The 24,203-nt window shown below is 35.3% G+C and overlaps 1 protein-coding gene across 5 annotated transcripts in view; it reads left to right on the top strand.

Moving 5' to 3' along the window:
* The window catches only part of LOC134852865 (uncharacterized), a 44,494-nt gene extending 23,980 nt beyond the window's left edge, over positions 1-20,514 (top strand). For 2 of the 5 annotated variants that reach the window (XM_063868705.1, XM_063868704.1), the window contains exons 2-6: positions 5,354-5,825; positions 6,485-6,607; positions 14,964-15,056; positions 18,093-18,158; positions 20,307-20,514. In XM_063868705.1, the coding sequence (XP_063724775.1) occupies positions 5,450-5,825; positions 6,485-6,607; positions 14,964-15,056; positions 18,093-18,158; positions 20,307-20,389 (741 nt within the window). In that variant the 5' untranslated portion in view covers positions 5,354-5,449 and the 3' untranslated portion in view covers positions 20,390-20,514. Of the gene's footprint in view, positions 1-817; positions 899-5,353; positions 5,826-6,484; positions 6,608-14,963; positions 15,057-18,092; positions 18,159-20,306 lie in introns of all 5 variants that reach the window. The other 3 variants (XM_063868700.1, XM_063868702.1, XM_063868703.1) reach the window with 3 other exon arrangements.
* The last annotated feature ends 3,689 nt before the right edge of the window (positions 20,515-24,203 follow it).

The following is a 24,203-nucleotide window of genomic DNA, read 5'->3' on the forward strand; positions in this document are numbered from 1 at the left end:
AAATTTATGAATGTATTTTCTTGAAAAAGTCTTCAAAAAACGTTCCGATTTTTTGATGTATGCAAAAAATAGTACATTCAAATGAGAACAAAGAAGTATTAAATTCACTTTTACTTTTTTTCCCTTGTGGTTTAGGCTAATTATCAAAAAATCTGCACCATTGAACTTCCGCAAGGGTAATTTGAAGCTATTTCAAATCCCATTAAATCCCTCAATTACTTCCTTTCCCTGTTATATTTACTCTAATTTGAATAATAATCTGTTCGCATTCCCATTTTGCATTCGGCGTGAAATATGCTGAATGCATAACGGATTCCGTTTAGTGTACCATTATGTGACAGTTTTTTGACGTTTTTAAACGGCTTATGTTTTTTGCGTCCAATATTTTGATATACCATTAATTCAACGGCTATTTCCATGGAAAACTAAAACGTTAGACGGATTTTGAAAAACGGAGTCAACAATAAAAACGTCTCAAATAATCAATCATTTGACATTATTTCCACTTTTCTAAACCGAGAAAAAGAAATGTGAAACGAAAAAGCTACCATATTCTTTGAGCACACAAAAAATATCAACCAATTTTTGTATTCATTTTTCAACATTTCAACTAAAATTAGGTCAAAAAAGTCGCGTGTTCAAATTGTATAGGAAAATGTTCATTTGCTAAAAGCAAACAGAGCTTACGCAGTTTCTCCTCCCATACAAATAGAGCGAAAAAGAGAAAAAAAGAGATAGGAAAAAAGAGGAAAAAGAGCTGTTACATTTTGGTTCTCTTCGCAATTTCAAAACACATCATAATTCAACATTTTTTAAGCGTACCATTTTTCAGAAGTACTTTATTCAGGTCACCGATGTTTGATTGGTTTATTAAATCTGTGCCATTCAACATTAAATGGTAAGAATCTACTTCTCAATGAATATTTCCTTTTTGAGTCTGATTTTACTTATTAAATCATACTGATGGCTAATTTTGATTTAAAAATTTATAGAAATAAGAAGGACACTAGAGTTCCATGAATAAAAATTGATTATAATTGAGTTTCCTTGCCAGTGTCCACAAAAGTGAAAACAAATCGATTATTAATCAATAAACAATGGATTATAATATTACTATTTTTAGAGGCAACAAAATCCTTTTCTCATCCATTATATTTGTTTTTTTTTCACTTTTGTGAACACTAACAATAAAACTAAATTATAATCGATTTTTTTTCAATTTTACAGAGATGCGAATTTCAACTCGTATTTGCCCATTAAGAACAAACCAAACTCCCCCCACCCCCCCCCCCCCCTCAACTTGTGTTCACTTTTCTTAAATGCGGGTGTTTTTAAGAGCCTTTTTGGACAAACTATAAGGACTGACAACAAATGACGAGAACTACCTTCTTTTAAATTTCCAGATTTTTCCGTTTCTTAAAACCTTAGTTTTCATCATCCCCTCTTAGTTTTTCAATTCGCGTGAAAATGTAAGAAACAGTGAGTTTATATAAATTGTCACACTCATTATTTCATTTTTCTCGCTGACAATGTTTTTTTAGTAAAATTTTTTTACTCCACCGAGTTCACTACAACGCAAGACTTGTGCGGAAGATGAAAACTGGCATTTTTATATACCCTGAAAAAACTGATAAGTGCTTCAAAATTACAAATTGAAACTTTAAGAGAAGGTAGTTCAGATCATTCGCTGGCAGTCGATGTAAAACTTTAGTTCAAACTCTAATTAAAAAATGAGCAAAAAAGTTCTTATAAACAGGCGTTTTAGATAGTCAAAACCTGAAATTGTTCCAATAATCTACAAAAATGAATTACCAATGAGCATGCATGAATCTTCATACTTTCCAATCTATTTTTGGGCCGCATTGAAAACGCATCTGGTTGAATTAAATCAGCTAAGTATTCTAAGACTTGAATTTCAAAAAGCAAGAATTTCCTAGAACCTCGTTAAAACGAGTTAAAATTTTATAGTTGGGGACAGAAATGTTGAAACTTAGTTAACTGATCTTGTTAATTTTGCTCAAAGTTTATTTTCTTTACTTAGTTTGTATGCTAAATATGTGATTGCCCTAATTTGAGTTAAAATTTTATTAAAATAGTTCTGATTGAAAGCAATGAGGATATCAGCTGTGCATTTGTTGATTTGCTTGAGCAATACTAATGCACAAAACTCGATTTTCTAGCAACCCGGGTCAAAACTTTTGCATAAAATTTCCATAACAAAGAGGCTGAATGAGCCCAATTTTAGTTCGATTGATTGCCTGGTTATCACAGAAAAAATTAACCCTACGGCGCCCAATCAAGATCCCAATATATACCATCCCAAACTTCTGATCCCTCGCATACTTCCATGGCAAATCAGGGGTTGAAAATTGGGCTCATTCATTTCCTTTTGGCTAAAAATAATTTCTTACAGGGAATCGCAACGATTCCTAGAGCAACCTGTGACCTCCTCTAGGCCTCGGTGCTGTCTCTGTTCCACCAGTGCCTAGAACTACTGTTTAATTGGGTCTAAATGAAAAATAATTAAAATGCTCAATGAACCTAGTTTGATTTTTTTTTAAATGGGTTGATTCAGTTTCTTTTGCTAAAATTTAGGCTCAATCAGCTCCTTTTGTTTAAAACAGGGCTAGAAAATTGTTTTCATCTAGTGCCCACAATAAAATAAAGACAAAAAAATGGGCTCCAATTCTGATCCCGTACGTTTCGCTCGGTTCTGTAGTTCGGCAAACGTTTAAATGACAATTTTTGACATGAAGGAAACCTAATTTGTGAATACTACCCGGATTGATAATCCTAGGAAAAAACTTTTGCCATCTAATGTTTTCCTAAAAGATGTACAGGCAATTTCCGTCATTCTATAACTTTTTCGTAAGGAAAATTTGAAAATAGCTATTGTTTTTCAAAAAAAAACAACAACATATTTTAAAAAATGAAAGGTGTTTCTATGCCCTAATTACCAAAAAAAAAAAATTTTAATTTTTTTTTTCGTTTTTCAAACAATATGAATGAACATTTTATATATACTGGACTTAATCTAAGCATTTTGAGCTAAGAAAACTTGAAACCAGGGGCGGATTTAGGGGTGGGGGGCGGGGGGCGGACGCCCTTCCCCCCTCAGGGATTCGACACCCTGCCGACCCAAAGGGTCCCCCTTTGATACTTTTTCAGAAATCCATTTTTGGCCGACCGACCCTAAAATTTTTCAAAAGGCGCCTTTGGCTCCAATATATACTACCTTTGAGGGGGAGCGCGCGCTAAAAAAAACGCGATTTTTTTTTGTCAAAATTTTTCAAAAAGTGCCCAAAAACGGTTTTTTTTGACTGTTTTTCAACAATTTGCCTGCGGCGCACAAAATTTTGACAAAATAAGGGCAAAACAGTGCTTTCAGAGAGCTTGAAAAATCAATTTGCTCGACCTAAAAAAAATAAAAGTCGTCAAAATTTTCGAAACTTTTTTGAAAATCCGCCCCCCCCCCCCCCCTCGAGAAAATCCTAGATCCGCCCCTGCTCGAAACTGATATTAATTTTTTTTGTTAAAAATTTCATAGTTATAGTGTTTTGAAATTGTTTTGGTGATAGAAAAACGTCAACTTTGACCCTCGATTCTTGTCAAATGTAGGGTTTAAGTTATTGTGTAAATTTTTCCGCTGATGATTTCTTAAACTGAGTTTTTATAAAGGAAGTTATGCTTTAAAAATTGATTGTTTTCCATAAATGAAATTGTTAAACAGACTTAAAATCTTTAGCATGACATTTTTCGCTTCAATTTAATAATATCTAATTTTATAGAGAGTTGCAAAAAGTTAGGACAGACAGAATTAATTAAAAAGAGCAATCGTACCATTTTGACAGATTTTTGCATGCAATTTCTTTTTTCATACAACCTTGAGACACAAAATCGGACTGAAAAATTAGATTTTGCATGCAGAGTTTTTCCAAAATAGGTCAATTGCTCTTTTTAATTAATTTTGTCTGTCCGAACTTTTTGCTACTAATTATAGTGATTTTCGAATTGTATTTTGATGCACCAAATAGATCTTTTAAAGTTGAGATTTAGAAAAGACAAAGTTGAAGGTTAAGGTCAAAGTCCCGCTCTTAAAAAATGAGATTACATTGTCTAGACAGTCTCCTCAACTGTCAAAAAAACGTGCAATGATACCAAATTACTTAAGAAAATGCTGCTCACAGACTAAATAAAGCCGTTTTATTACCGCCCAAATTCACAAAAATATCCTCCTTAATAGCTTATTACACCCAAATTTCCTCTAAAAGCAACCTCAATAAGTCTAAACTTGACAAACAATATTTCAAATTTATCTCAATTATTTTGCAAATGCAGAAACAGTTATTTATTTATGCAATTTACATATAGCGCTTTTTTTGAAAATTCAAGTTACGAATTCGAGTAAGTGTTTTTTTTGCATCCAAGAGTCAACGTTTTTTTTGACAGCTAAGTCGCTGAAAAGAATTTTTTGATTCGATTTCAGTCGTTTAAGACTTTTTTCGATTTCAGTCGTTAACTGCCATTTGATAACAGAACAGAAAAATCTCAAGTTCCATTGTCCTATTTATCCTTTACCATTTTTGCGTACCCAACTTTTTCAAGAATTTCATTTCGCCGTGATGCGGAATCCAAAAACAAATATCAAAAAAGTTATCTTGGCGTCGAGAAAAAAGCTTAAAACATTTGCATCTCAGAGCGACAAAGAGTGATTCCTTAATATTTTGTTGATCAGTGTTGCCCGATTTGGTCGGAAAGTTCGGCGATACTTGCTCAGTAACCGAGTGTTCTTTACTTGATAAGTTTTGTTCGCTTTGTATTGGCAAAAAGTACCATTTAGGTGTAGACTACACAACACTGCCCTTTTTATTTAGTACCAAAGATCACAACCTAAATTCACCATTTTGATTTCTTCTCATAAACCTATCAGCAAATGTGCCAAATTAAACAGGCTAGAAACAGTTTCAAAATCGTCTGTTTCCGACTTAATTCCAGATAGTTCCAGTTATTGTAAAGGCTACCGCCGAGTTTGTTTAGATTTAAAGGCGTGAATGGCGTTTCTCTAAACAAGATAACTGGCTTGGTTTATTTAGATTGTTTGGGCTGTATGTGAATCTAAGAGAGCCTAAGGGTTAATTGGTTAAATCAGTTTCAATTCGGGTGGAATTTGGGTATTTCGCAGTGAACCAAACTTGTTCTTTTTTGAAAAAAAAAATGAACCGGGGCTTATAGGTTTCCACTTGATTAGAGTTACAAAAAATTTGAATTGTACAATTTTATCCGATTTATTTAATTATATTGTTCGAATGGTTGTTTTTATGATCAAATTTATTCTCAAATTTCAATATTTTAGCAAAATCTGAAGTAAAAAACCTCGAAATCCTGCGATGTTCTCAATTTGAGCTCCCAAAACAAAACTGACCTATTCTAGAAGTTAACAATCGCAAAAATGACGTCCGTGCTGCTCGAAAAAACTTCTTACGATTCGTCCCAAAGACCTTCAACATCAACTGGAATTTATCACAATGATTATTTCCCAAATCAAGATTACAAATCCAATTCACATCCAAATGACAACTCTCCCAACTCTCAAAATACACAAAATTCCCAAATTTACTCCCACAAAAGTCCAGAATTCAATGATGACGAGGAGTTTAATTTTGCCGACGATACGAGATCCGGAAGGTCCTCGACATTCCATGGGAGTCCCGTCAAAACATCCGAGTCTGCGAACTCCAATGAAAACTCACAGGCCGAGCAGCCTAAGTCAGCATCGAATCCTCCGACAATGCGGAGACCGAGATCCAACACTGGAACTTCATTAGGTACAAAAAGTTGCAGAATTACTTGAAAAAAGCAAAAGATCAGCTTTAGAAAAAAAATGCAACAACAGTTTTTTTCAGATAAAAAATGTCAATTCAAAAGTCAGAGTTGCATGCAAAAACTTCCCCAATGAAATCATATGCTATTTTTTATTTAATTTCGTGTTTGCGAACTTTTTGCTACTTTTTATATAGTTAACGCCACTTTTTAACAATTTTTTTTTCAGTTAACGATTCTGAACGACTTTTTTCAGTCTAAACCTGCTCATTTTTAAGGCTGAAATTATAATAGTAATAGATAACAAATTGTTTTCAAATGATATCTAGTTGAATAGTTATTTAAAGATACAAAACCAAATCTGAATCGTATCGAAGAACACCATTAGCCAAAACGTTTTCACGTTTCTCAAAAAAAATATCATGCCAAAACACTAGAAGCCTCGAAGCATCGTTTTTGACCTATTGAATTCCTGAAAGTTATTCTTTCAATTTGCTTCAAACTAATTATAGTGGTTAAGAGCTGACAAAATTGTGATTTAAAAAGTATTAATCTCAACTCAATATTAGTTAAGAAAAAACTTCTTGAAGTTTGGGCCAAATAAAAATCATAATTATAAATTTTTTTCAAGCAATCTAAATGTTAACCTAATATTTTTCTCCAGGCTCCAAGAGTAACTCGAATGGAGGACATAAGAAAAGAGCTAGCTACTGTACTTTTGAAAGTGGGAATGCATACGACACTTCATCTCTGTCTAGTTGTGGAAGCAATCAAAGTCGAAACTCAGGTATCGATTCCAAAATCAAATTTCAAAGAGTTGAGAGGCATGTACCCATTTGATAATCCAAACAATATATTTCAAAAAAAATTTCAAATTAATTTCATTAAAAAATTTTCGACTTTTTTTATGTCAACTAATTTGATTTTTCGAGCTCTCAAAAATCAATATTAAGACCATATTTTGACCAAATTTTCTGCGCCGCAGGCTAAATATTGAAAAAACGCCAAAAAAGGCGTTTTGGGCACCTTTAGCAAAATTTTGACTAAAATTTTGCGTTTTTGGCGCGCGCTTCCTCCTGAAATTGAGTATATATTGGCGCCTAACAAGGAGCCTTTAGGAAAAATTTCGGCAACCAAAAATGGAGACAAAAGAAGACCCTTAAACAAGTACAAGGGAGACCCTGTGGGTCGACAGGCCGTCAAATCCCTGAAAAAAGCGTGCGCCACACCCACCACCCCCCCCCCACCCCCACCTAAATCTGCAGGTGATTTTGGCTATTTTGGAATCACAGAAAAAAAATTGTATTTTTTATCCACAAAATTTGTATACCGAGAGAAAACTTTAAAAAAAATTTTTCCGAAACCGGAAAAATTTACCTTAGTTAACAATGAATAACAAAGAAATCAGGATTGCAAGTGTGTAGTAGAAAAAAAAACAACCAATCGTACCTAGTGCTTATTTGACCGATTCAAATTTTTGCGCCAAAAATTTTTTACACCCAAATACAATTTACTTAAAAACCAAGTAATCCTTAAACAAGGTACCCGGGTTGACATAAATGCTTATCACACAGTTCCATACTGGAAAAAATGCTTCTCAAACGATTCCATTCAATTCCATAGAAAAAAAAAATGGTATGAAACTCACATGATAACCATTTTTTCCATACAATGGAATAGTATGATAGCCATTTATCATTAGAAGGAGCTGTATGATAGGTGTTTTTGCCTTAAAAGTTGTGTTTTGTTTCTATTTTCATTTTCTGAAACAATTTGGCTTCTGTTTGCAGCCGAACCCAAGTGACCAAGACCTTGGTTACTCAAAGCACCAAAAGTTGAACAATCTTGCTTTCACAATGCATAAAAAAACGACCTAATTTGTCTTCGAGTTGTGTTTCACAAATGATATAACAAATGTAACAAACTTTTAATTTTCGGCAAAATTTTTCAATGATGATTATTTTGAATTTTTGAGTTTTCAGTTTATCAATCATTGATCAGGGCATACATAAACACGCCATTCAAATGAAATAGGAATTTTCAAAAAAACGAAAAAATTGAGACAAAATTTCAAAATTATTTGGAAAATTTTTTTGTCACGGCTAAAATTTTGTTTAACGAAAAAATATTTATCATACCATTTTCATAGAATGGAAATCGTATGACAAACAGTTTTGGTAAAAAAATAAAATGGGCCAACTTGATCTAACTTAATCAGAAAAAGAATCAAGATCACTTGAACTTACAAAAAATTCTTTTTAAAGGTTTTCCTGAAAAAAAAATTCAATGAAAAAAAATGCTGTTCATACACTTTTCATAAATCGAAATTCTATGATAAACATTCTATGATAAAAGTTTTTTTTAGAACCCACGCATGGAATTGTATTATAATCAATTTTTTATGGAATTATATGATAAGCAACTTTTTTCTATGAAGGTCAACCCGGGTAACTAGAAAAAATTGAAATTAAATTAGTCCAATTGATTTTAACTTCACTTTTCGAACTTTACTAAAACTTTTTGACTACTTTTATATTGGTAATAAACTATTCTAGTACTACGAGCTATGTACAACTAGTGTATAATTACCTAAAAGGGTAAAACGAATAAAATAGTGTGTTAATTCAAAGCGTTCTAAAAGGACAACTGAGCGAACACTCTACGATCAACCGGTGGTCGTATCGAACTAAGTTAACTGTTTTTAAATTAAAAACCGAAGGTATTTCAAAACAGCTAAAAACAAATCACAACATTTCCCACCGGAAAAAAAACAACAAATTCACCAACTTATACTATATACACCCATTTTCTTCCCTTCAAACTAGGAACAAAATTTTACAAACTGCGCCACCAAAAAAGCAGTACGGCAAGCAAAACCTTGTCTACAAAAAAAGTAAGAAGGTACAAATGTACAGGGTGATCATACAGAATTTACAGTTATACAGAAATTGGGATAAAAATAAATTAACTATTCTAAGAATAAAATAAAACACTAGTGTGCAAGATGTACGTTTAACATGTACAACGTTGTCTACAGTAAAATGATCAATTAAGAGTACTATCAGATGAACTAAAGAAAGGTTCTGTTTTTTTAGTTAAGTGAAAATCAGTTAAATTGTTTGTCGAATTCATCTAATTTAGCTTTTACTTCTGAGTCGATGGTCGAGGATGTATCGCGCGATTTCTCTACATCGTCGAGTGTGTCGTTGGTGTTCGGTTGGAATAAAGAGTGGGACCCTGAAGAGGTGCTTCTAAAAAAATGACACAATTGGCGTATAATTTGGTCTGTCCTATGCGCACGATTTCTTTGATGACCAAGTAAGTGTGGTTGCTGAGACCAGGGTTCCTAATGGTGAAGCCTCCGCTAACGATGTCAACAATTCCAACGGTGAGGTAATCACGAATGTTGCTCTGGGTTGGTTGTTAATGTGAATTTGTGATGGAAATGTCGGCTGGTCATCTTTTTCGAGCACTACGCCAAAAAAACGGCGTTCTCCTAAAAATTTAGGTGTCCGACGTTCCTGCGCGGTCTTTCGTGTCTTGATTGTGGGTTTGATGGGACCACAGCTTCTGGGGCACTATCTAGCATGATTGGGTTACCCTCCGTACCTTCTATCTAGGCAGAGTCGTGTATTTCTATAATCTCCCGTTGGTCCGTATTAACTAATAGATTTGGTCTCAATTGAGGGGAGTGGGCATCACCTGTAACACTTAACCCTTGAATAGACTCGTATTGGTGGCTCGAGGGTAAGTGATTATTAGTCACGTCGTCAAAATAACCGTCTATAATCCCGTCCACAGAGTTTAACTCAAGGATGACGAAGAACCTGAAGAGATCTGGATGAGGTCTTGGGTTGTCTCTACGTCTGTTGGTGAATCCGACACCTGCGTTGATCCGCCCGCTCCTGAGGTGCCCTGCCTTGGCTGAGGTGTGACCGTCACTAAAGTCTTTATTGGGGAGAAAGATTCCTCTTCCCGGCTAAACTTAAATGTGAGTGTGACTTGACCCCGATGGCTGGTTGGTTCACCATATTTAGGGACCGGGTAGTAGTTTTCATTTTTTTTACAAATCTGATTTTCGTAAAAGATGACCGTTATCGATGCTTATTGTATGGTCTGGGGAGTCAAGGATATCCTTCTTTACTAAATTAAAATAAAGTTCCCCTTTTTTCCTGTTGGTAGCCCTTCTATATAATTTACCTCCAGCAACTAGTTTCTTCATTGTGTCAGACCCTCTAGACTGTTTGTGGCTCTCTGGTGGTATAGTTGTGCTCGGAATGGTTGCGCTAGCGGTACGTTGTCTTTCGGGTCCGATGGGCTGTGTTTCTCTTCATAGAGGTACCCGTCTTCCGTCCCGTCGTGCAGTTCCCAGTTGCTGGCCGTCTGCTGGAAAGGATTGATTTCCCTTTATCTAAATGGTTATCAAAGGAAATCAGGTTTTTCCATCCAGTGTTAGCCGTTTTATTAAATTGTTAATTTTAGCTTGCTTTGAAATTCTCAAGTTCCAGATAACTTTTTTTATCAAAGAATTTAGAGCGGGCTTCGGTAACTCGAATGACATTGCCAGTAACTTGGGCTTCATCGTATGAACTTATCTTTCAACCAGCCCATTGGATCTATGGTCGCCGATTAAACAATTAATGATCTAGATGTGGAATTTTTCGCAGACATTTATAAAATTGTGAGATAAAGAGCATGGTCGACTCTAATCTTTCTTGGAAAACTGTGAGGGTGGCAGTAGTCATTTAAGAAAGAAACCACACTGTTCGCGGGTGTGTTATTTACGATCTTGGCCGATGGGAATTTAGTGAATCGATCGATGCATAGAAGAATGTATTTTTGTTTTCCCCAGAACGCGTCCATTGGTCCTGCGAAATCCAGATTTATTTCTTCATTAGCAAAGAACAATCTCGGCAATTTTGTAATATTGTCGGTACCTAGCAAAACTTTGAGGCTCTTATCAGCTTTCAAGCATTGGCTACAGGAGTTCCTGTGGTGGTAGATCTCTTGATAGATGTGCAGCCACCACATATATTCTGAGAGAGACTTCATCTCTAACTGGCCTGGCTGGGTCTCGTGTAGCATAGTATTGAAATTCCCCTGATGGTAGCTGGTACGACTAGTTTGCTGTCAAGAAATAGTAGGTCATCTTTCACGTGGAGATCTTTAGCAAAGTTTTTCATGTAACTTCCGTGGATGACCATTGGTCGATTCGTCTTCATTGTCTCGATCAGGTCCCATATCACTTTGTCTTCCGTAGTAATTAGTTGAAGTTTTTTTGAACAGTGGTTTTCGGGAAGTATGGGAGACGTTAGTAATTTTGAATCTGATTTGTACCCCTTGAGTAGATTTGCGTGGTCGTCCGGAGGATGGTCGTCTTTAAATTTAAGGGCAAAATTATGTTCTTCCGGAATTATTAATAAACGGCCGGTAATTTCCTCCGTTTTCCTAAAGACGAAATTCTTTTTAAATAGTGTTAAAAATTGTTTGTTTTTAAAAATGAAATGTAAAATGGACCTTGTCCGAAAAGTGATGCTCTTAAAATTGAATTTCGAATTATCGATAGGTAGACATTTTGAGTTACAATTTTCCGTTCGAGTGTATGAATAATCCCAGATTTCTATTGACTGTGCGAAGCGTCCACTGTGCGAAGCGTCCATTTTAAACCTACCGTTATCTTTTATGTCGAAGCGGCTGTTCTCTGTGATATTTACAGTTTCGGATTTCAGTTTTTCGAAGGGCGAAGAATGAATATTATCCCATTTTTATACAGATTTTTTATTCAGTAGTGGACTTAATAGAGAGCTTAGGGTAAATAAATTCGGGACGAATTTCACATACTGATTTATCGAGCCGAAGAACGATCGCAGTTCCGAAATGTTCTTAGGGATTGGTAAGTTCTTGATGGCGTCTGCCTTACCGACAAACGGTCGTACTCCCTCGCCGGAGATTTTGAAGCCTAGCCATTCTATTTCTGATTTGGAAAACGGACACTTCCCCCATTTCACCGCCATATTGTTCTTTGATTTCAAAAACGCACACTTTTCCCATTTCACCGCCATATTGTTCTTAACTAGGATTGCTGAAATTTTTTAGACTATTGCTTTATGTTCTTCCAATGATCCTCTCGAAGCTACCAGAAAGTCGTCTATATAACAGTTTGTGAACTGTATGTTCTTTAAAAGTGATTCCATGGCCCGTTGGATTTCGTTGGGCATGTCTCCCAATCCATAAAATCTAGTTGAAAATTGATAGGTTCCAGTTGTTTCACCAACTACTATACTAAAATTACACTGTTTGCTCGTTTGATCGCACAATTTGAGTTGACTGTAAGCGTTTTTCAGATCTAAGTTGCTGAACCAACCTTTTTCATTGGATTTCTCTGAAATTTGTAGGGCCACGTTGTCTATAAGCTCGTGAATATTTGGCATTTGGTACTTATTTTTAAACATCTGATCATTTAATAATTTAGAACCTAATGCCAATTTAATTGAACCGTCTCTCTTCCGTGTAATCCAAATCGGGCTGAATAAACATCTTCGTCGCATTTTTCTTGTTTTATTATGTGACCTTCGGTCTCCATTCTTTTCAGTTCTTCAGTTACCCCAGCGAGTAAGTGAAGGGAACTCTTCTCCCTTTTGCTTGTACTAGTTTAAGCGGTGTGTGAAAGTAGGTTACTTCGTGGTCATTGGGTATTTTCCCCACTCTGGTGAATAATTCTTCGAACTCGCTAAAGATTTTGTCATTAAAAGAATTGGATTTATACACTTACTCTCGAATGGTGGTTGGTTGACCATGCAGTTTGATTGGGGCTTTTCTTCTGTGTCACTTCTATGCCTAACTTGGGTGGAATGTCAATCCCCAGTATGTTTCGTTCATAAGCACCTGTTATGAAGAACGGTGTTTCTTCGCTGATCCACCCATTAGATTGTGTCCTCACGATTATCTTTCCTATTATGCTGATCGTATCGTCAGTAAAGCCACAATACAAATCTTTAATTCGTTTGTCCACCGGGTAAATTTTTAGGTTCGGGTATATTAGTTTGATCTCGAGCAACACGTTTTGTTTTGAAAAACTTACAGGGCTTGCTGAGTCAACTGGTATGTTCATATTTACAATCATCTCCCAACCCATTTCTATGTTCAGCAGTTTCTTAGTTTCAAGTCTGTTTTTATCGTAAATTGTTCTCACGCTCAGTACTGAGAAGTCGTCATAGTCGCTCTGCCCGTATTCGTTCCAGGCGCTTATCACGTCACACGGTTCTTGGTTTTCGCCCCACGAGCTTTCCGGAGAGACGTATGTATAACTCTCAGTATTTACATAATTATCGTTTACAGTTTTTACAGTGGGTCGTTTGTTACGGGATTTATATAATTTGGCGAAGTGTCCTTTTTTTAATACAATTTTTTAAAGTTATGTCCTTCGCTGAGCATACGTTTAGGTGCCCTTTCATAAAAGGATTCCCAAATTTCATGCAACTTTCTATATTGAGGCTTGGTTCCTTCTTAATCTGATTATGATTCTTAAAAGATTTAGAACGATTTAGAACGGGAAAATTGTCCCATTGGTCAATGATGGTGCCATATTTGTCAATTGTCGGTGATTAAAAAATGCCTTCTCATCAATCAAGGCTTGGTTGAGGGCTTCTGTCGTACTTATCGTGGCTGAAATCAGTTTCCTTTGGGTGTCTGTGTTTCTAATGTTACAAATGAAAACATCCCTTATCCATTACGCTTCGTTGTTTTCCTTTATAGTACACGTACTCGCCAAGTCCGTTAGCGCTCCCCAGAATTCTTCATATGATTCCCGGTCTTTCTGTTTGCGGTTGAGTTATTTATACCTCTCGAACGTTGTGTTAGGCGGCTTGTTGAATGCTGCATCAAGTAGGGTCCAGAACTCTGTGAAAGAGATTGCTAAAATCTTGACCCTCGGGTTCTTTTGCGTAAAGACTCTTTTTCCTTCGCTCCCTAGGGGTAGGAACAAAACTGAGCGCCGTTTCTTATCCGCCTCCGTCCGTCTCATTCCGTTAAACTTCCTTTTCTCCTCGTTGATCCGCTTTTCTTCGGCGGCTTCGCACCGTTTCATAGCGTTTCTATTCCTCGTCTCTCTGATGGCTCTGTCCGTGTCCGACTCGCTTCCTGTGACTTGTTCGAGGTTGGAGATTTGCGTTTCTGGAGCGTCTGGTCTATGTAGACTCTCATTCATTGTCCAGATTTTTCTTTGCATTAATCGCCAATTGAAGTTAGCCGCTCCATTGAGTCCAGGCATGCGGTGGTTCTAAGGTGTGGTTAGGCCATAAGGGGGGATTCCACGCACAATCGAAGCCTTAGACTGCGCCATAATAAAGTATTCTAATACTACGAGCTATGTACAACTATTGTACAATTACTCAAAAAGGTAAAACGAATCAAATAGAGTGTTAATTTAAACCGTTCTAAGAAAACAACTGAACGAACACTCTACGATCGACCGGTGGTCGTATTGAAATAAATTAACAAGGTATTTAATTAAATACCGAAGGTCATTTAAAACAGCTAAAAACAAATCACAACCATTGAAAATTACAATTTAAATTTAAATTAAATAGCAGATGTTTCGTTAGTTTCCAGACAAAGCGTCTCTACGAGAAAATAACAGCCAAACTTGTGTATATTAAACAATATTCCAAAATTATGATAGCTCTACTGCTTATTTGTTTCAATCTCATGATTCGTTAATGAAAAAGTTAGAGAAAAAATACCAAGACTGGCAGTTTAGTTCTGAATAAATTTCTGGTTTTAAAAAAATTGCCAATTTTTTAAATCGTTTTGTAGGTAGAAATTGTAGCTACGTCTAAGTGGCTATTCAAATAGGTAACCGGGTTGTCCTGCTTGAACGGAAAACGCTAGCTATGCATCTCCACGCCTTAAGCCTATCTAAAAAATAATACAACTGTTCTAATATCTGTATGTTAACTGGTTTGTTTTTGATTCCGGTAATTTAAACTGTTACTGTTGAATTCATTTCTTACCGTTTGTTCTGAAACGAAATATTTAGTAAAAACGGGTTAAATATTAAACTAACAGTGACAATTCGAGATATCACCAGTTATTATATCACAATTTAGGTTATCTCGCAAGTTTTAACTTCCTTGTGTTTTTAGATTATTCTTTCTTGGGTGGCAAAGACGAGTTTGTTGTCGAGAAGGAGAGCAGGACTGTAGTACTGGCAACAACATCAAGATCACTCACCCCTCGTAAGTCAAAGTCACAATGCTAAAAAAAACAAATTTAGGAAAAGCGCTGCAATTTTCGAAGTGAGAGCTCACAAGATATCCATAGCTTATTGGGTTCATCATGATTAAGTGAGCTCTAGTTCAACCTGAGCTAAACTACCTCCGGGCCTATGCCCCCTCCCCCTCCATAATAATGCCTGAATGTAAATTGGAACAAATTTTGAGCTGGTTAAATAGCCGCTTACGCGTTAGTTAATTGTCAAAACTTAGCCAAGCAAACCACCACGAGCACAAATATTCGTCAATTTCTTCGAAAGCCAGAACAACAAATCAATAGAAAAATAAAATTAGTAAGTGTGGTATTTGAATTTCTTGTTACTTCTTTATAGCTGAGCTATCACAAAAAAAAAGACTTAAGACGATTCCTTGCATGATGAACCAAAAATGGTCTCCTAATATGTGTTCATTTGCTACTGAATGAAATAAATAGATTTTTTCCAGTATGTAATTTTTTTCTGTCAGTTTTTTATCCGCGCTGAGTTGCTTGCCTCTGTTTACATTTTCAATTTAGACCGTTCTCATTTTTCACAAAGAAACTGTTTTTTTTTTCCAATCTCAACGGACTCGGGGAAAAAGATTCCCTTTCTGGCTCACCCTACCAAGTTAACTTCTTGTCGCTAAAATGAATATCATCGTGTAAAAGCTAAAACGCTGCCTTCATGATGACCAATGTAAACTTTTGGGAAAATTTGATGTGATGGTGGCAAAAGTTTGTCCAGAAGTCAAACTTAGTTTCGGTTTTGAACATCGAAGAAAGTTTCTTGTAATTGAGTTACAATTAATTTTCAATTTCATCATTGTTTGTAATTGGGTCTTGCATGCAGTTGTAAATTGTGAGATTATTTTGATTATTTCAGCTCTGGAAATGGGTATGAATTGCTTCATTGTGTCTTATTTTAATTCACATAACTTTGTTCTTTTAACATACGCTTCAAGACTTCTTCGAAAGTTTGCAGTTTCTTAATCGACAAAAAGTTTAGTGGTTTTCCTTGATGAAATTAATGCAAGTTTTGTTCTGGTCACCTCGAAAATAAAGGGAAGAATCTTTGGCTTAAAGCGAATTTTTCGCAATAATTAGAAACGTTATAGAGAGTTGCAAAAAGTTCGGACCGACAGAATTAATTAAAAAGAGCAATCGTCACCATTTTGACAGATTTTGCATGCAGTTTTTTTCATACAACCTTGAGACACAAAATCGGACTGAAAAATTAGATCTTGCATGCAACGTTTTTCCAAAATAGGTAAATTGCTCTTTTTAATTAATTTTGTCTGTCCGAACTTTTTGCTACTATAGAGAGTTGCAAAAAGTTCGGACAGACAGAAATAATTAAAAAGAGCAATCTGCCGATTTGCAGCAATTTTTGCATGCAAATTTGAATTTTTAAGTGACATTGAGACAAACTTTCAGTCTGAAAAATTAGCTTTTGCATGCAAAAATTGTCTGAAAAAGATCATTTGCTCTTTTTAATTAATTCTGTCTGTCCGAACTTTTTGCTACTAATTATATAATTAGTAGCAAAAAGTTCGGACAGACAGAATTAATTAAAATGAGCAATCAAAGCTATTCGACGCTTTTTTGCATGCAAAATCTGAAGCCGGACAACATTGAACTTTTTGTCAGACCAAATTCAAAATGCGAGGTCAGCGATTATCCGATGATTATGCAAGCCTAATTTTTAAATATTGCGATGAAAATCCAGATTTTACAATAAAACAGTTAGCAAAATTGGTTAAAAAGTCGAATATCAAGGAGTTTTATTCAACAAAAAAAGAGATTAGGCCGCCCCAATAAAACAAATGCAGGTGAAGATGATGAAATTATTCAAAATTTGGAAACTGATCGCAGAAAAAATTTAGCCACCCTGAGCAATAATTTTTCCGTCTCAAGGTTCACTAGTCGACGACGTATTCAAAAAGCAGGATTTCGTTACCGAAAAGCATCGCAAAATTTTTTGACGTCACAACAAAGAGAAAAACGAAGACTTTATGCAAATCGTTATTTGAATTTCGATTGGAGTCGGGTTATGTTTTCCGACGAAATGGTTGTAAAACTTAGGAAAAAACTCGGAGATATATTTTTGAAGACGGTCAAGCGAGCGATTTGAAACACGAAATTCAACCGATACCCAAATTCAGAGGGGTGGAAATGTGACAGTCTGGGGTTGGTTTTCATTTTTTGGGTTTCGGCTTTATTGAAACTTTCTATTCCACAATGAACGCCCAGCATTATATAGAAGAAAATTTACCAAATTTTTTGCTACCTAGTGTGGACATGCTGAACCCCCCAAGAAGAACGTTTGTTTTTCACGAGACAATGCCACACCAGATACTGCAAATATGACGAAAGACTATTTACGAGAAAAAAATATTCCCCTGCTCGAATGGCCCCCATATAGCCCTGATCTTAACCCAATTGAAAATGTGTGGGAAAGAATAAAGAAAAAAATGGCTTTAGATCCACCAACAACTCCTGAAGATGCTGCCCAAAAAATTCGCGATATTTGGTTTACTTTACCAGAAGATTATGCGCAAAATCTTGCCCTTAGTGTGCCTTCTCGGCTTCGGAATGCAACTGCCCGCCGTGGTTATAGTTTTTGAGCGAAAATTTTGCTTTATGAACTTTCGACTTTATGTTTATTTCAGTTTTTATTTCCGCTGATGTCTAGACAGTTGCTCTTTTTAATTAAGACTGTCTGTCCGAACTTTTTGCAACTCTCTATAATTATAGATGAGATTGAGTGACATGCCATATCCAATCTATTGTCTCAAAGTTGGTGGTCAGACAACAACATTTTTCGAAGAAGTCTTTTAGCCGAAATGAAAAATTCAATGTTGTCAGTCTTGCTATAGTTACGCTTTTGTTGCCAGAAATTTCTTATAATTGCTACTAATTCCTTTCAATGAACTTCTTTTTGAAAAAAGTCTGATTTCATACGCATTCTGTCACAAAACCTCATTTTGGGAAAAACTAGTTAAGTGTTGATGTTTTGTTTTCAGCAGATGATGTGCGAAACAATGTTCAAGGTTACGAAAGGTCCGAAGGAAAGACTGTCGTGAAAACAGGTAAACAATTATTTGTGCAATGCAAATTTTTCGAGACTCTTGTACGGGAATGAAAATCTTGCAAAACTTCTAATTTTTATTGGGAAAGCTAATATTTAGCTAAAAAGAAACTCCTCAACCCTGCTCGTTAACTTTCAATCGATTTTAAAAATATGCTCTTTTTCATTTATGTGCATTCAAAAAAGTGCTTTTTTATTTTGATCGTATTGGACTGAGCGGTGTATTGAGAATACTGTTGGAATGTGTGTGGGGGGGGGGGGCAGTTGTGGGATGCTTAAATGGGGACGACCCGGCAAATTTTGCAAGAAGTTCACAATACAAAAGTTCTTTGGTATTTAATTTCAACGTAAAAAGTTTTTTTTCTTATGCAGTCACAAACAACTGTTTTCTGGCGATCATAGTAAACTCAAGATATTTGTTTTTAGCGTTGGTTTTTTTCAGTATGCAAAGTTTAAGAATTTTTCTGTACTAGTTGACTATTCCGCTTTGTTATCTTTCTCGGACTTATGATGTAACAAGGGGTTTTACAATGCTTAAATTGAAGTTGAAATAAGTTTTCCTAGTCTATTCAGTCTAAATATCATTTTGAGTAGCAATCGAACAGTCTGACAAAAAACTTTTACTCGAAACCAATGGCAGGTTAAAGGAGTCAGTTTGCATTCAATTAACAATTATTTAATAATTAACTAAGTTATCCTTCCTTTCAACTACCCGAGTTGACCAAAAATGCTTGTCCTACAAATTTCATATATGAAAAAATGCTTGTCATACAAATTCGTACATTTCTATAGATACAGAAATTGTTTAGAAAGCTCTAGGATAAGCATGTTTGCATATATGGAAAATTGTATTATAAGCTTTTTTCATAAAACAAAAAGTGATTTATTGTTAATTTTCTCAACATTTTGGGATGTGTTCGTAACCGAACATAAAAGACTAGTGTCAGCAATGGGTTGATCTTTTTACACTTACATAACAATAACAATAAAACGAACTGAAATATATAAGAGCTCTTTTCACAAATCATATACTGAAAGCATCAAATTTTTAAATTTTAACAAAAACTTTCAAAGATGATTATTTTTAAAAAAAATAGAAATTTTCAAAAGATCAGATTTTGATCAAGGCATAGATAAACACGCCACACAAAAAAATAGGAGTTTTTAGCCTCTTTGAAAAAAGTTGTCCAGAGAACCGGCAAAAATTCCAATTTTTGTGTATCCAGGATTAGCAATTGTATGATTAGCCTGTTTTCAAACATTTGATGTATGGAATTATATGATACGCATTTTAGATATATGGAGTTGTAAGACAAGTATTTTCGGTATATGGAGGTCAACCAGAGTATTATTGTCACATCATTTCGTATAAGCTTCTTCTTCCAGTTTGATCGAGAAATCGTGCAAATGGTTCCTAGAACAACTCTTAAAAGTAGAACAAATTCTTTCCCAAAAACCTAATTTCTAAGCTTTAACAAACTTCTCTTTAGGAAGAAGCCCAAAAACGTATAAGCTTCTTAAAATTGGCCAACCATTTTTGCGAAAAATCAAAACAACATATACCAGTGATTTCGTTACGAGGCCAACCTGTGCACTGGATAGGCGCACAATTTTGTGTCTGGGTGTTCCTGGATTCAGAGACAAATCTTTTAAAATGTTTAAATTTTGTCGAAACGATCAAAGAAAATGAAAGAAAAAAAGAAGAACAAAGGGAACGTCCTTGTTGCGGAATCAGCTTACATTTCAAAAAGTACAAAATTTGGCCTCGTACTGTTTTGAATATCTTCGAGGATATTTTACTTAGTAGTCTTCGTAATACTAAAAATTTTGAGACAAAAACAATCAATTAGAAGTTAAGCTACATGCATTTTCCATATTTTAAGACTTCTTGGCCTCCAATTTTGCAATAATGCGGCAGAGGGGATAATGTTCAGAAGAAAAGATTTTTGACAGAAGTATTGAGCAAAATAGGGACAAAAAAAATTAATCAGTCAATTGATGGTTCGAGGTAATTAAAGGCGTAGACAGCACAAAACTTAAAAAATTCTTGTAACTTGCACAATTTCACTTTTTTGGACACTTTAATACATCCAGGTGTCATCAGGTCCAGTTTCATTTCCTCTGTCTATAAATCTCGTTTCTGTTTCAGTGAAGAAGTTGTCGGTCAAAAAGATTTCTCAACCTCCGAGCAGTTTAACGAGTCCACACATCAGCAAACAAATCTCGCCGTGATTTCTCATTGAACTCTGACAAAAAATTATGATTTAAAAAACTCTGAATTGAAATAAAAACTAAAATAGAACGAAAGTGGGGATTTTTCTTTCTTGAAATGTGGTAGTAGTTCAGATTTTTGAAAAATTAGGCCAAATTAACAGAATTTAGGAATTAACCAGTTGAATCAGATTAATTGCGTGAGCTGCTATAACTTTTCGATAATACGAATACCTACCACAAACTGTCTTAGATAAATAATCATTTACAGCAATGAAATAGCGAAAGTTTAAAATTTTTAATTTAATAATTGAAAGTTTGTTGTAATAAATTGATGTTTTTGTATTTGGGTTGCCAAAGATTTTTTCTCAGATCTTGACGGAAATCAGTCCAACTAAAATTTCATTGCAAAAAATAAGATTCTTAGAAGGAACAACTCTCGACAAAAAATGCTCTAACAGCAATCAAAAACATTCAAAAACTGATAATACTGTAATCACGTTGCTCTTGCTCAGCTCACAGTTGTTTGAAATTTTAATAAAAATTTCAAATCAGTAGCGGATTTAGGGGGGGGGGGGAGTAGGCTTCTTCCCCCTTTCAGGGATTCGACCCCCTGCCGATGCAAAGGATGTCTTTGTACTACTTTGTGATATCCATTTTCGGCTGATGGACCCTAGCAATTTTTTAGGCGCCTTCGGCGCCAACATGTACTAATTTTGAGGGGTGAGCGCTGGCCAAAAAAACGGTATGGTTTGGTCAAAAATTTCAAAAAAGTGCCTGAAAAACCAATTAAAATGATCAAAATAAATAATTTGACTGGTGGTTTCTTTTTAAATTCAGTGCTTTTCTATTTTAAAAAAGAGGAAAATCCACTATCGAACAGCATAATTGTAAAGGTCTCATAAAACGTGGCTGAGTTCTAAGTTCGAAAATGCAAGTTAATTGTCAGATTTTCCAGCAAAATAGGAGTTTTACCTAATGATCCAAACTTCGCAAATCGAGTTTTTTAACAAAAAAGCGTCCAATATACTTTATTGTACAAATTCAAAGAGCTTCAAAGCCATCTATTTTTTCTTCGAAATTGAAAAATTGAAGAATTTTGAAAAGCCGCGTCGGTGTATTTTTCAGTTTCCTTGCGTTAGTTACTCTTTTCCAACTGTCAGTTAGCTATGTTTTCTTCCCAGACTGACAGAGTGCAAACTCGAATAAGCTGAACGAAGAATCATTACTTTATCCAGAAAACGATACTTTAAACAATATTTTTTGTTCAAACGTTAAACAGATGGAAAAATTTACAACCCAACAAAAAGTTTTCCAAAATTCAATTTTTTTTTCTGTACTTCATCTTAATAACCTTGCAACCTTTTTTAGATTTCAATGGGTTAACTTTCACATAATTAAACCGCATTTTTCCCTTTTTTTCAGCCATTCTTTTGCTTTAACTTAGGCGGCTTACTTTTAGGATTTTCTTCAAGTTCAACAAAGTATTGACCAACTTGATCTTCAAAAAATAGTTCTGAAAATGTATTGATTGATTTTCAATCTTCACAGAATTTTACTAAACACAAATCAGTAATTAACTCAGTTTTTCTTGTTTCAATGCCCAACTTCCAACTATTTATTGGCTGTGTCTCTAAAATTAGAATGAAATTTGAAGACTCCAAAAAGACAGAGCTAAATTGAACGAAAGTAAATCATTTCCTTTTTACTTGAATATTATACTGCCATTTACAGCACCTATGAGAAAAAAAACTGAAAAAAGGACTTTTTGTGACTTTCCAATTCTTATCTTAAATATCTTCGAGATTAATTATGCCACTTGGCATTTTTTTTCAAATCTTGCCGTTAGTGCTGACAAAATTTTAGATATAAATTGCTTTTAAAAACCGCTTCATAACTTTTTGCTGTTTGAAATGATTTCCACGGTTTATGGTACCTGTTTTCTATTTTTCAAAAACGGTCCTAATTATTCTACTTATAAAAATTAGACTCTCATGACGTCATATTTAAGGTCACCACTTGAATGCAGACATCTATCACATTATCTTGAGTTTTCTGTAGCTTCAAAAATGATTGGAAATTACTCGAAATTTTGCTAATAATTAAGGGCTTGAATATAACTGAAAACTCTGTATACAACTAATTTTCCGCGTTATTTTCAGATCCTTATGCGTTTAAAATTATCAGATTGTTCAAGTTAGATTGATTTAAGTTTGTTTCAAGTTCCGACTTTCCTTATTCCTTCTAACGTACCTTTTTCCCAACTACTTTTACGCCTCATCTGACTCGGACTGATCAGATTACCACAGTTCCTGTCGGCTGGGCGATAATTCGCTTTAGCCGTATTTTTTGTCGAGTCTTTTCCCTAAATAAGGGAATTCCCTGAGCATGACATTTTCCAATATACTTGCAATCGATCGTTCAACTCATAGCTTTTGTCAGGCAATACTCAAGCATCATTTGTGTCGGTCGGCACAAATAAATTCTTTTTTCTTCAAATTGGTCCAAAAGCATCATCACCACCGCTAATTTTCGAATTTGTGTCTCATCCGATATCCACTTTTATCATTTTCCAATACAACGTTTTTTTTTGTTTTTTGACTCTTGCAGAATAAGATTCGGCCAGCAAAAAATTAAAGTTGTTATGCTACCGGTGACCGTACTTTGGTTTTTGATTGCCATTGTATTGTGGCAACTTTCTCAGTATTCTTTAGCCGACGAGCGAACCCGGCTTGTCCCATTATGGACCGTTGTTTCTGGCTGCCATCTTGAGTTAGGTATGGATGTCTAGCTCATAGAGTAATTTCGGATAGGGTACACCGTCTGCTCGTCACGCTATCATATTTTCGGCCGGATAGATTCGTGCAACTTTTTAGTCTAATACCGATCCTAATCTTACTCTTATTACTACTAGTCTCAGAGTGTTTAACTAGTCTCTGCTAGGCTCAATAGATCTAGAGTATACTGGTATTGTTGCGGCTGCTGCAGTACTCGGGAGAGTCAACTATTTTCTAAGTTAAATTCAAATCTCTCTGATCCCCAATGAATGAAATCGTTTTAGATTCCAGAATCCAAAATGCTTTGCTATGTCATTTCTGCTTGCATTTGTGGGGGGGTTGTTTGTGATCAACCTCGTCTGGGAATGGCGTGAAGTTCGTGTTTGGAAGGGATGCCTTGTTACTCGGATCTGTACGTATACTTGAACATCGAGGTGGTCATTGGTCTGATTCAATGAAGTCCTTTGCTGCGAAGTCAAGTCGTACTCTAAATCCTTTGAGTTGTGATTGTGTGCGGCATGTCGGTTGTGGTTGGTAGCCATTCTTATTCAGGTTGTGATAGGGTCGTCTAGTCTTTGGATGTTCGTCTTTGTTGTTGTGTATGATCTATATACTGCATACTATGATTTACATTTTATAATTTTTGTTAATCGTTTTTTAGTTATGATCTTGGTTAAGTGTTTTCACAAAAGCTTTTTATTTTAGTTCAGTTATTTTGAAGAGTTACTCACCCTTGAGTATCTCTTATTAAAAATAAAAGTGTGGTCACAAAGCGTGGTGTAGCGCGGTGGGTTAGGCCGGCTATAGAGCATGCTCAGGACGTCCTTTCTGGTGTATGAGGTTAGGGTTAGGGTTAGGCCAAGAGTGGGAGTATGATTTCGTGCTGTTTCTTTGAGGGGTTCTGTTTTGTGTTAACATTATATGGAGGTTTTTCTGGGCTTTCTTATGTTGTTTATGGTTGTGTCCTTTTTTTCAAAAAGCAAATTGTTTTTGGTATGGGTTTGTCTTTCGACTTTTTTGTGTTTTATTATTTCTTTCGTTGACTTTGTAATAGTCTT

The sequence above is a fragment of the Symsagittifera roscoffensis genome, chromosome 8 (genome assembly GCF_963678635.1).
Source record: "Symsagittifera roscoffensis chromosome 8, txSymRosc1.1, whole genome shotgun sequence".
Classification (NCBI taxonomy): Eukaryota; Metazoa; Xenacoelomorpha; order Acoela; family Convolutidae; genus Symsagittifera; species Symsagittifera roscoffensis.